This window comes from Sardina pilchardus, chromosome 2, assembly GCF_963854185.1.
Source record: "Sardina pilchardus chromosome 2, fSarPil1.1, whole genome shotgun sequence".
NCBI classification, from domain to species: Eukaryota; Metazoa; Chordata; class Actinopteri; order Clupeiformes; family Clupeidae; genus Sardina; species Sardina pilchardus.
The window spans coordinates 29,576,140-29,589,286 of NC_084995.1; the positions used below are offsets into that span (position 1 = coordinate 29,576,140).

Consider the following 13,147-nt stretch of genomic DNA (forward strand, 5'->3'; position numbering starts at 1 on the left):
TGAAGCTATCGTTGTCAGCACATCTTAGTGTAGTGCTGTTGAGCTCTCTGATCCTCCTGCATTTCTCTGGCGATGCCAGTGGACACTAAACCACACCCTAATCTCTCCGTCCCTCACAGGAGCCAAGTTCCCCATCAAGTGGACGGCCCCCGAGGCCGCCCTGTACGGCCGCTTCACCATCAAGTCAGACGTCTGGTCCTTTGGCATCCTGCTGACGGAGCTGGTGACCAAGGGCAGAGTGCCATACCCAGGTGAGTGGCTTCTGGGAAGCGTAGTCCTGTCAGATGGTCAGCTTGATGAGACAGCTGGCCTTTCTACATGTAGGTCATTAAATGACAGTCACAGAGAGTGGCATGTTTAATGACATTCAATGACAAGTGTGCAATTAATCTCTGTTAGGAATCAACACCTGTCAACAGGACATGAAATTCATTGCATGGCTGTTAGGTTTAAATCAGACCTCTCTGCCCTCCTAAACTGCCTATTAAATTATCTTGAGAGCTAGCACATCTTGACATTCATCTTCATGGTGAAATCTCCGGTTCTCCCCTGTTGCTTTTCAGTCTCATTTAGCTTTCTCTCTGGACTTTTTACTAGGACTTTTTCTCACCCCACTCTTCACCTCTCTCTCTCGCTCTCTCTCTGCCCCTCCCCCTCCTTATTCTCTCTCTCTCTCTCTGTCCGTCTTTCTTTCTTTCTTAGCCATCCTCTATCTGTTGCTCTCCTGCTGTGTCCCCCCCCTTCTTGTCTGCGAGGCCCCCTGCTGGCCTATTGTGGCGCTGCTCAGAGTGCCGTTAAAATCGCGGACAGCTCCTACAATGGCACACTCTGAACGGGACCATCTGGCTGGCACAGGCCAGGGCCGGTGGGCACCGGCTTGTTTACCGCCATCTGTGGCCGCCATGCCGCCGCCCTCCGAGAGGTGCCAGAGTGCCAGAGGCGCCCCAGACCTGCGCCGTGGAGGATGTTGGCCTCCTACCGAGCCCACTTGGCTTTAGTTATTACCAACGCTCTTCCTCGAGCCAGTTAAATTTCACACCTGTGTGTGTGTGTGTGTGTGTGTGTGTGTGTGTGTGTGGGCGGGCGGTTTGGGCAGAGAGGGGTCGACTCAGGGGCCCAGCGGGTGGACACACTGGCCCAGTGGACATGTAATGAACAGACACACATATGGTCTTGTGCACCTCCCCTCGTATCACCCCAGTCTCTCTCTCTCTCTCTCTCCCCCCAATTCAATTCAAGTAAGCTTTATTAGCATGACAAATGTTTTTGCATTGCCAAAGTCGATCATTTAAAAAACATAGAATCTGCTTGTAGTACAAATATATGGCATGTACATGCATCCAAGATCTCTCTCTCCCTCTCCCTCTCCCCTCTCCCTCTCCGTCTCCCCCTCTCTCTCTGTCTCTCGCTCCCTCTCACTGTTCACTGTCCCTCATGTTGTTTCTACTACTTGAGTCTCCCTCCCACTCGTTTCCTCTCTCTCGCGCACCCTTTGGGGACGCTCTCTCATGGCACTGTAAGCTGGGAAGACGCAGAGAGCGGATGTTGTGGATGACTAAAACAGAACGTCTTTTCTTGGGAAGGGCTCGGCGCACACTCTGCTGGAGGTTGGGCTAAAGCGAGCTGGTCATTAATGTGTCCTCTCTGGGGCCAGCACTCTGTCACTGAGGCGCCATTATTAGGCTCCGCTGTGTTTGATGGTCTCTAAAGGGGAGCACTTGGCTCCATTTTTACCCCTCAGGTTCTAATGAAATTCAACTGACAAATCAAACCCAAACTTGAAATAACTGTTCATCCCCAACTCAATTTAAAGTGGGCATGGTAACAAAACAGGGCATATAAGACAGACAACATGTAAGTGGCACATGAAGGACAGTTGTGACCAAATGGACTTTATTGGATTAAAAGCCGTCGTGAGCTTGCTGTACTGTAATCTCGTCTAAAGGGAGTCTCTGTTTGTGTGTGTGTGTGTGCCACAGGCATGGTGAACCGGGAGGTGCTGGAGCAGGTGGAGCGAGGCTACCGGATGCCGTGCCCGCAGGGCTGCCCCGAGTCCCTGCACGAGATGATGCGCAACTGCTGGAAGAAGGACGCGGACGAGCGGCCCACCTTCGACTACCTCCAGTCCTTCCTGGAGGACTACTTCACGGCCACGGAGCCGCAGTACCAGCCCGGGGACAACCTGTAAGAGTGTCCAGCGCAGGGGTCACCACCAACACCCCCCCCCCCCACCCCGAGCATGGAGGAGAGAGCGGCTTGGTGCAGTGCTGCCAGGCCCCCCCCCCACACCCCCCCTTGTTTATAGAGACAAGTAGCGTGAGCCAGGGTCCCAAACCACTGAGACGCTGTGGTACATTTCCTCCTTCAGAGGCACCCCCCCTCCCGCCCCCCAATCCCCACCAACTTAACCTGTCCTTGAATTTTGGGAGATTTCTTTTGTTTCATTTCATTTCGTTTTTGTTTTTGTTTTTGTTTCATGTGGATAAAATCATTGTCAGGGGTGTCCTTGTACTTTGAACTTGTACCCTTAGTACAGTTAGGGTCTGTTGCACCTGACCATTCATTTCATTGGAGCTTTAGAGGGAGTAAAAGATGTTTTGTAGAGAGCAAGCTCTGTGTTCGATACCTTTTGATCAGCTAACTCTGTCCCATGTCATACTTAGCAGCACATTGTGTGGTTATCAACATTAGTCTGCTGGAGACAGGGTGTGGGGTTCTGAAACAAAAAAGCAATGGCTGGTTCACAATTGCACAAAAGTACACTTACTTTTTATGAAACTTTATTTCTTACTTCATAGAAATTTTATTTCAGTTTCTATTTTTTTTTGTATTTTCTTCTCCACAACAGTAAAATCTTCTTTTTTTTAATTAATGAACAAGATGACAGATCGAGGTTAATATCAGTGTCATGTAGTCATTTCAGTTGATTTGATTATTTTCTCCCTTTCTCTTCTGTTTAGTTTCAATAGTGAGTTTTATCAAGTGACCAATAACTGTGGTAGATCATGGGAGATCATGTCCTTGCGACTGGTGCGTGAAATAATATGTGTGAGAGGGACAAAGATGAAGTGTTGAATGAATCAAGGAACAAGTGAGGACAGTAGCCATTTGAATGTATTCTGAATAAACTGTGGGAAGTGGGTTTTTGAGAGCATATGCATTTGATTTTTAAAAGGGTGATCAATGGGGTAGAGGTGCAGAGATTTAGTGTTGTGTGTCTGTATGTGTTTGCTTTTTCTACACTGGTGGCAAATCATGAGTGGATTTTTAAGAAAAAAAAGTTGTAGTACTTTTTCTTTCTCAGATTTAAAAAAAAGAATATTCATGAATTTTATGACAACTTGAATCATATCTCATATAAAAGGTGTTGAAGGGCTGTGCAGGAAATTTGTTTTAAAATTTTTACATTTGTTGACCTTTTGTTTTGGTAGAATTGTATTCTGCAGCTATTATCTTCAGTTACATGTAACTGACTGATTCTAAATTTGTTGTTAATTTACATGATTGGCCAATGAGGAGACAGCAGTATAGTAGGAGGATGCCAACACATTGAAAGTATCCTGGTCCGTATGCATTTCGCTGCATCTTTCTAGTATGTTACTGGCTCTGTACTTACCAGTCGCCCAATGCCTCCTTTACCTCCATTTGTGTCATCGCTGAGAGTGTGGTCATGGGCTTGTCGGACACACTCATTTTTTTTTTTAAACAAATGTTTTAAAGGCGTCCATAAACAGTGTTTTCAATGTAATTTGCCAAAAGTCAATTTAAATGTGGTTCCTCTGGTCCCATCTCAAAATGATGAGACATATCCAGCCAGAGGTCACCCGTCAGTGTTCATAAGAGAGCGGGCGTTGCCCACATGCCCAGTGCTGTTGCCCAGCCTGGTAGCTTTACCCTCCGCTCATCTTAGCTGCAGCCACAAAACATGTGCACTCCCACTTCAAGTTGGTCTGTTGTCACCTAGGACATTTCAGTTGGGCTTATTGCTCATCAACAAGCACAGACATCATGGTAGAAACATTCTCAACCATTAGGTGGACCCTGTCCACTCACATTCCACCCTGATTTCATTGCCATCGTCAGCAAAGTAAAACTGTCTGCAACATGTAGAGTATGCCTACCACCAGGCATGTTTTCATGATGTTTTCAACATAGCTTACAGCTTAGTTACTGCTTTTAGGAACACAAATGGCTTGTCCATTGTGAGATCTCATCTGTGACTAGATTGCAAGAGGGTTATAAGAAAGTGTTGGAATTTGCCTTGTCACATTGTTGCAGAGCTGTGAAATGGCTTCCCCAGTGTGAAATGTACTCCTTGTTTTTGTGTAATGCTGTGGTATGTTTTCAAGGTGGATGAGTCAAGTCACATCTTGCATTCAGCTCCTGTGTCTGTGCACTGTACGTATTGTTGAAGGTGGAGTGGTATGAGGTGGATTGCCGGGAGGAACAAAGACGGATTTTCTGTGGGTTCTTACTACCTGTACCTGGAACATGTGTTGTGCTGTAGTCTACCTAGACAGAGCCTGTGATGCCTATGGGAGATGCTCTGGGCAAGTCTCACCATTCTGGTCAAAATAACCCAATTTTCCACTTTTCCTACTGAGGGAGGATTTGATTTTTTTTTTATTTTTATTTTTTTGTCTGACTGTACTGTGACACTTTAGTCTTCAGGGAGGGCTGCAATGTCATCTTCGTAGAGATCCATATATCAGCCCTCTTTGTTCTACTACCATCCATGTTTCCCAGACATAATCCCATTTTCAAAAGGGCTACGGTGTTAAATTCTTTGTTTTTTAGAGCTCTCAAAAGAACGGAATGGAAGGTGCTGGAATACAGAGCCCTGGGAGTCGAGCTTGGAGAGTAAGATGGCTACACTTACTAATCTGAAGAAATTGTACAGTGACAAATAATAAACTTTTATGTAATGCTTTTACCTGCTCGCTTGGTTGTTGACTTTTCCTTTCTATCCACATAATCTGAAGGGTACAACACAGTTCATTGTATGACATCAGAAATGTTTAACAAATAAGTGGCATACACTGAATTCCGAAAATAATTTATTTTCCATTAACACACAAAGTCTAGGAAAATTCAGTTTATATTCTCTAAAATGAATTCATTCAGTCTTTCCATGACCTCAAAACAAATGATCAACAAATAAGGGACACTGAATATGGAAAATACCTTATTTCCATTAACACGTAAAAGTCTAGGAAAATGCGGTTTACATTCTCTAAAATGTATTCCTACATTCCTTCCAGTTCAGTTCACCCAAGGAAAGGGCACTGCAGAAATCCTCCGCCCACCTTCTCGACCTCCTCAGTTGTCCTCATGCCTGCGTTCAAATGAAAGGAAGCTGCATGTAGCTCAGTGTAGTCTATGGGTGCCTCTCATTCGTCTTTTATACATCCTCCCTTCCTCCTCGGGACTCGACCCTCACTGATCTATGTACATAAAGAATGATGGGGCGGCAACAGTGGGACAGTCTATCCAGTGCTAGTTATAGATCAGTGGGAATGCCCCTTGAGGATCGAGCATCGAGGATCAAGGAGAGTGTTTGAGAGCCACCCAATGAAGTGCTTATATGATCTAAAATACAATAGGAAGCTTCAACTTCCAGACCAAGACACCGATGGTCTGCAAAGGAATATGCCTGGTGTGGAAAGGCACTTTTGGTACACAAGCATCTGCTAGAGTAAATGCACACTTTAACTCCTGTCAAACTGACGTTTAAACCTTTCATTTAAAATGGAAGTGTAGCTGAAGAATGCGAGTGGCTCTCACCTAGCCCTCTGCTTGTAAAGGCCCAGGGCCTCCTCGGCCACGTACTGGACGAAGGCGGGGTTCTGCAGCTCCAGATCGCCGGGCACCGTCAGTGTGAGCTTTGGGGAGTTCAGAATGGTCACCTCCACCTTAGTTTTGCCCGCTGATGCGTTGTCACCCTCTCCATTGAGTGCCTCCACCTGTAATGTTATAGTGGACATTGGAGATAACCTAGGTACAGCACAGGGGCACTTATGGCAGTAAGTAGACTACACTCTTGTTTACTGAGCATGTTGGGCTATCTTCCTTCCCATCTGTTGGCTGTTTAAACATGTAATGTAATGCTGCGTTCCTTACAAGTTTATTTCACTGGTGCTCATGGCAGCAAGAATCATCTGCAAGTGAGTGTGAAGAGAACAAGCAGAGCCTTCCTCATTTCCCATCTCCCTCTATGTGTGTCATACTCTCTCTCTCTCCCTCTCCCTCTCCCTCTCTCTGTCTCTCTCCCTCTCTCTATCTCACCGTGGAGATGGTGAAGATGTTCTCTGGGGCGCTGTTGTTGTTGGCCAGCTCTGCCACCCAGTCGAACTCGGTGGCCATGTTGCTGAGCCAGCTGACGGTGTCGTCCGTGTGGCGCTGCACGATGTTCAGCACCTCCTCGTACTGCTGCTTGGACACCTCCAGCAGCTCCGACGCCTCGCCCAGCTCAATGTGCAGCTCCCTGACATTAGGGCATTCTAAAGCGCACGCACACACACACGCACGCACGCACGCACGCACGCACGCACGCACGCACGCACACACACACACACACACACACACACACACACACACACAGAGAACAGGTGTCAGCATGCATGCAGGACTGAGAGGGTAATGCTCTGATTGGTATTGTAGCTGCTGCACCAGAAGTCTCCATTTCAATATGAGGGGGATAATTCTTTGTGTAAACTGCTCATGATGTGTCAAATGCCTTTTTCCCTTAGCGACAGGGTAACATGAAACAGTTAATAGTAGTGTGTGTGTGTGTGTGTGTGTGTGTGTGTGTGTGTGTGTGTGTGTGTGTGTCTGTGTGTGTGTGTGTGTGTGTGTGTGTGTGTGTGTGTGTGTGTGTGTGTGTGTGTGTGTGTGTGTGTGTGTGTGTTTGTGTGTGTGTGTGTGTGTGCGTGCGTGTGTGTGTGTGTGTGTGTGTGTGTGTGTGTGTGTGTGTGTGTGTGTGTGTGTGTGTGTGTGTGTGTGTGTGTGTGTGTGTCTGAACCTTCATCTCAACACAAAAATCTGTGTCTACCAAGCGGTCTGCATCACCACCCTCCTCTACAGTTGTGAAGCCTGGGTTACTTACAGCCGCCACATCAAGTCCCTGGAACACTTACATATCAGCTGTCTCCAGCGCATCCTGGGGATTACTTGGCGTGACAGAGTGCCTCACACTGATATACTCAGGAGAACAGGCTGCAAGAGCATTGAGGCCACCATCACCCAGCACCAACTGCGGTGGCTGGGGCATGTGATAAGGATGCCCTACAACCGTCTGCCCCGCAAAGTTTTATACGGCCAGTTACACCAAGGCCAGCGCTCTGCTGGAGGCCAGAAGAAACGCTTCAAAGACCAAGTGAAGACAGCGCTTAAGAAGTGCAAAATCAATCCAGGGGACCTGGAGAGCATGGCTGCTGACCGCAACATCTGGCGGCAGCTATGTCTAGATGGGACCCAAGCACTGGAGGAGGAAAGGACAGTCAGGAGACAGCAAAGACGGCTCAAGAGGAACACATCCACGAATGCCAGTGACACCAACACCATATTTACATGCCCCACCTGCAATAGAGCTTGTGGATCCAGGATTGGACTATTCAGCCATCAGAAAACTCACCGTTAAAAGTCAGATGTGGACGTCATCATCGGATTCGATGGACAACCACAAGCAAGCAAGCAAGTGTGTGTGTGTGTGTGTGTGTGTGTGTGTGTGTGTGTGTGTGTGTGTGTGTGTGTGTGTGTGTGTGTGTGTGTGTGTGTGTGTGTTTGTGTGTGTGTGTGTGTGCGTGTGTGTGTGTGTGTGTGTGTGTGTGTGTGTGTGTTTCTGTGTGTTTGCATGTTTGTAGTTGCATTACCTGACAGCACGGAGCCCTGGCAGGACTCACACTTGTGCTGCAGCTGCCAGCACTCAGAGGACTGCCTCCGCAGAGCTCTGCACAGCTTCCTGTTCTGGAGGAAGCGCGGGAACATCTCCTTCTCTGCCACACACACACACACACAGACAGAGAGAGACAGACGTTCAATTATGTCCATCACACCCCAACGTCATCAGTTAGATCCAATCAGGGGGCCAGTCCTGTGGGCGTGGCGTCTGGAGTGCCAGAGCTCACCTCTCTTCCTCTCCTCCTCCACCGCATCGCTGATGTCATCAAACACCTGCGTGAGCACGGCGCCGAACTCCTCCACCACGCTGCGGCCGAAGTCGAAGAAGGACTCCATCACCTCCTCCAGGCCCACGCCCTTCAGGAAGCCCGAGTCCAGGTCGTCGTCGGGGGACGGGAGGGCGATCTCCTCCTCCTCCCTGCCCTGGAGCTCGGGGTCGAAGGTCTTGCGGAGGGTGCCGTCCAGCTTCTGGTGCATGCGCGTGGTCAGCACGACGCAGCGGCCCACCAGCGTGCCCACCTTGGACAGCAGCGAGCTGAAGGAGTCCTCGATGCGCACCACGTCCAGCTCCGAGCCCTCGGACGTCTGGTTCTGACCCAGCTGCTGCTGCTGCTCAGAGGCGCGGGGGTTGTAACGAGTGGTCACTCTGCGGAAGAAGTTCCCCACCTGCAGGATGTAGAGAGACACACAGGTAAAAAAAAGAGAGATTATATAGAAGTAGAGAGAGAAAGAGGAAGAGAGAGAGAGAGAGAGAGAGAGAGAGAGAGAGAGAGAGAGAGAGAGAGAGAGAGAAAGAGAGATCAGGGGCCCAAATGAAGACAATGGCCACAATAATAATTTGCTGTGTGGAATAGTTGAACTATACAGCTAAGAGTGTAGACTGTAGTGTGGCATGACCAGGTACCCTGTTGGCAAAGGCAGAGAAGCTGCGGCGACAGGTGGAGGTGTAGAAGGCTTTGCAGGCATCCTCCAGGCAGGGCCGGCATTCTTCCCAGAAGGTCTGCACAGAGTCCCTGCACTGCTTCTCCATCTCGCCCAGCTTGTGCTCCACCTCATCAACAAGCTCTTCTGCCCCCTGGTGGTAGAGTTGGTGAATGTTGTAAACTGTTGTTTAACTGTTGTCTGTGTTTTTATGTGTGTTTTTATGAGTATTGCATGGAGGATGCTTGTTATGGACAACACATTTGTAGGCTGATGAACACCAGAATTTCCCCTGTGGGAATGAATAAAGTACCCATTTATCTATCTATCTATCTATCTATCTATCTATCTATCCATCCATCTATTGGGATGAATTCTTAAAAGCTCATTCAGCCTTGCAGATAGTGTTTCATCAACACTGAGATGTACTGTATCTCTAACCTTCTTCTTGTCGTTGGTGTGCTTGAGGGACTTCATGAGGTTTTCGTGCTTCTCCTCATTCTTGGCCATGATGTCCTTCATCTGCTTGACCCCATATAAGGCCTTCCTCACCGCCTCGTCCACATACCTCTCTCCCTCCAAGGAGAGCTCTGAGACGGGGTATAGAATGACACAAAAATGTTTTTGACTTTTTTCACTTTCATTATCTATTGTTCCCTATTGTTTATTCAATAGTTGTTTGTTTGCTACTTTCCCTAATTAATCTAATCTACTTCCATGTAAAAGTGTAAAGTCTTATTGCAGCAATACGGCATTGTAAGAGAAAGAAAAAAATAATAATGGATGGAAAGAATTCTAAACAAAAGCAGAATGTGATTGACACCAAAGATGCTTAGACTTCTCCATCATCAGATCAGCACTCCACTCCACTGTACTGCACAGGTCACAGGTCACAGGTCAGAGGTCAATACTCACGCTTCAGGGTCTCCTCTGAGATGCCCATGGTGGAGCCCTCTCGGGCACAGTGGAGGACCCCCAGAGAGGCCAGCAAGACGAGAGACACGGCAAGTGCCCTCATCTTCGTTACTTTGCTTCTCAAGCGTCCTTGAAAACACTGGAAATGTACAAACAGACCACCCTGAGTGACATTTATTGGAAAAAGTAGACATACAGTAGCACACTGGCATTACCGTTGACATTTTTTACCTCATTTTTTACCTCATATGTGTGAAAGGTGAAATGAGTAATGTACAATAGCCTGTGTGGGCTTGAGATTTCCAGACAGGAATCTGCACATGCGCATGCAACCACATAAAGACATGCACACCTACAGACCACACTTATGAATTCAGCACTGAAGATCAACAGGCTGGTTTTCAATAATAAACTCAACGTCAGAAGTGCAATAAAGGAACTGACCACTAGGTGGAAGGCCTAGGACTAGGTCATCGGGCACGCAACAGTTAACAAGTTGAAGTTTAACTGAAACAACTTGCAAGTTTAGCTAAGCCTTTAGTTCAAATGCGGCCCTGTCATTGACCAAATGTCCTCATCTTTAGTTTCTTTTCCTGCTCTAGTATTCCGGGAAAGATGTGGCTGTGAGATTAAAAGCAGGTATGCGCCACAGATTTGAAACAAAGATAGGAATTGGACTGTGAAAAGTATGGTGTGACCTGAAAAGCACAGTCAATCAGCAGACAGGAACACTGCTGAGATGTCTGCTACTTATTTGTTTTTGTCTCGCATCCACCTCTAATGGGAACTTTTGCCTTTGGAGTGTTAAATGCCAAGGTCAATGTTACACTTATGTTATTATTGCGCTTATGCAATGTTATTCTCCACGTTAGCTTCAGGTGGCCCCGTGAATACTCTGCTTTATCCCTGTGTGCCATGCAGTGCTGATGTAACTGGGATAAAGGGGGGGCCTACCACATGACAATAACTGTAGCCTAAGCAGGAGGCACATGTGGTCAAGTGTGTGAGAAGTAACGCCACCAGGGGTAAACAGCTTTGTGGGGCTCTGCGGCGCATTTGCCTCCCAACTGTCCAGCTCTGAGTCCAGACCATATGTTGCTGTGTGGTGAGTCACTTTAAAGCCCTTAGCACATTTGGGAAAGGCAAAGGCAAAGGCGAGCATGACCAAGCTGTTTCCTCCTGATGTCATCGAAGAAATAGAAAGTGCCACTGTTAAATTAGGAAGTGGTGCCCAGTCAGAGTTTAGGTCCCCAGAGCTCCACTGGTGAGGGTGACCCAGTTTTATCAAGTTACGCAATGCTGAGTTAACAGGTTGAGAGATTGACATGCTATTTTATCCTGCCCACACTGCTTAAGTTATTAGGAAGTTCAACTGTGTGATATATAACTAGATTTACCGCATGTGTAAATAGCATTCCAGTTCCTGCTTGTTCACTGTCTCTTTATGTCTGTTTTACTATATTATATGTCCTTTATATCATCTGTTTTGCCATATGATATGTCCCATATGTCCTTTAAATCTGTTGATATGTCCTTAACATATGATATGTCCTTGCCATATGATATGCATTGAGTCCTCGCTTGTTTGTGTTCCATTACCTCTCTTGCCAAATGTAATCATATTCAACGATTAATTTGTTTATTTAGTGCCTTCAAGTTGTTACATTGATTTCTGCCATGTTGTGACAAGTAGCTCGCATTTTAACAAATTAATGAATCACTCTTGTGCTGTTAAAAACTCTGCCGTCACAGTAAGGTTTAAGAAATGTTCAAAGAGTGACAAATGTCATAAAACCTTTTCAGTTTGTGGATAAAAAAAAGTAGGCTACTGATTAACAGAAACACAGGCATAATGTGAGCCATCAAAAAAACATCAAGCTAAAAGGACATTGCAGTAGAGTGACTAGGCTCTATAATCAGCACAGCAAAACACAACATCAGACCAAGTCCTGACAAAAGAACAAACAAACCATCACGTCTTAATGACATCTACCCTTAAGGATAAAGGCAATGTTTAAATATGTATGCATGTATGTATTGGAATCATAACTACTCTACTGCTCTACTCACCAGAGGCAGGGTGGGACTCCTTGTGTTGGAATGCTCTGCGGAGGCTGAGTGTGTTGTTTATCTTTACCTGGAGAGTTCTATTTATGCGCTGTACAGCCAGCGGTGATCCAATTAGAGTATTTTCTCTGCTAATCCAGCAGTCAACTGTCAAACACACATTTGTTCTGCATTCTCTTCAGGCGAATATTGTTGCTGATCGCAGCCTACACTATATTGTGAGTATGTTCAGGTTCGTTGAGTACTTAAGACTATTATCATTCACATGGGTTTATGTAACACATAACCCTTAAGTCCCCAACAGTTTAGCAAAAGAATCAGGTTTGACCACTGGACCATTGTGTTATGTATGCAGTTAATTAGAGCACAGCCTCACAAAAGCCTCGAAGGAATACATTGAGATACACAGAAACGGCACAGGAATCGCTAGATGCCTATTTCAGCATCCGTCACCAAGCATTGACAGGCTACAGACTTTGGACAGCTGTTTTGCATTAATGTCTGGCTTTCCACGTGCATTCTGGTGTGTATTTATGATCTAATTTGAAGTGAGAATCTTGATCGGTGATGATCTAATTTCCACTATGAAACGCATCTCGAGCCTGTTTAAAATAAAGCGCCCCATATATTCCACCAGTTAATGGGAGATAAATGACTTCCACGACAGATTTGTACCTCCTAATTTAACAGACAATGGCAAGCCCCCTCTGGCTCCAGGGGCTCGGAGCAGAAGATAAAGGGTACAGCTTTAACAAGCCAACCCTAAACTTTTCTAACAAGACATGAAGTTAGAAAAGTGTTTTGTCCTGATATGTTTACATGTGCAGTGAGGCACGAGGAGCCTGTATTTATCCAAATGCTATCAGGGTTCATTTGGGGCCTGCATTTGATCATTGGAAACTTCGAGGTTCAGTTGAAACAGTTGAAATTAATTTTGAGAGACCATGCTTTCTAACCATCAGAATTATTTAATGTAAAGGCCTACAGAGGAGATCAGAAATACATGGTCTTATACTCTATGATCCCGGTGTGACTTTAACCTTCCTGTGTACTTTTAACTGTATCTCTCTCCTAGATCCTAATCCTGAATCTGTCTTGGCCCAAGTATAAGTGATTAACAGAATTAGTATTTAGCCCAATGCTGCCAGATGTCAGTGGGTTTGGAATGCCCAAAAGACACCTTTTTCCATGATGTTCATACTGTATGCATACAGTGTATTGTGTCATCTGAGAGATGCATATGGGAGTCAATCTTGAATTTCCCCTTGGGGATCAATAAAGTATCTATCTATCTATCTATCTATCAAACTAGTTACTTCCACCCATGAACGTTGTGATTCGGACT

At 46.2% G+C, this 13,147-nt stretch overlaps 2 protein-coding genes across 2 annotated transcripts in view; one reads left to right on the forward strand and one right to left on the reverse strand.

The window, feature by feature from the left end:
• The window catches only part of yes1 (YES proto-oncogene 1, Src family tyrosine kinase), a 29,777-nt gene extending 24,839 nt beyond the window's left edge, over positions 1-4,938 (forward strand). The window contains exons 11-12 of the mRNA XM_062525597.1: positions 120-251; positions 1,980-4,938. Of these exons, the coding sequence (XP_062381581.1) occupies positions 120-251; positions 1,980-2,188 (341 nt within the window). The 3' untranslated portion in view covers positions 2,189-4,938. The remainder of the gene's footprint in view (positions 1-119; positions 252-1,979) is intronic.
• A 156-nt stretch (positions 4,939-5,094) lies between these two features.
• clul1 (clusterin-like 1 (retinal)) lies at positions 5,095-11,822 on the reverse strand. The gene is made up of 9 exons (XM_062555748.1): positions 11,806-11,822; positions 9,736-9,874; positions 9,262-9,410; positions 8,804-8,974; positions 8,127-8,565; positions 7,872-7,994; positions 6,286-6,500; positions 5,785-5,963; positions 5,095-5,335 (listed from the first exon to the last, which is right to left on the reverse strand). Exons 2-9 carry the CDS (start codon positions 9,836-9,838, stop codon positions 5,320-5,322), a joined length of 1,395 nt encoding a protein of 464 aa, XP_062411732.1. The 5' UTR covers positions 9,839-9,874; positions 11,806-11,822; the 3' UTR covers positions 5,095-5,319.
• Positions 11,823-13,147: the final 1,325 nt, after the last annotated feature.

Bases quoted from the DNA above. Each gene is read 5' to 3' on its own strand.
- clul1 (XM_062555748.1), bottom strand. From the start codon at position 9,838: ATGAGGGCACTTGCCGTGTCTCTCGTCTTGCTGGCCTCTCTGGGGGTC. The intron at 8,975-9,261 runs GTTAGAGATACA...CTCTACCACCAG, and splicing joins ACACCAACGACAAGAAGAAG to GGGGCAGAAGAGCTTGTTGA. The intron at 8,566-8,803 runs GTACCTGGTCAT...TACATCCTGCAG, and splicing joins TCTCTGCCTTTGCCAACAGG to GTGGGGAACTTCTTCCGCAG.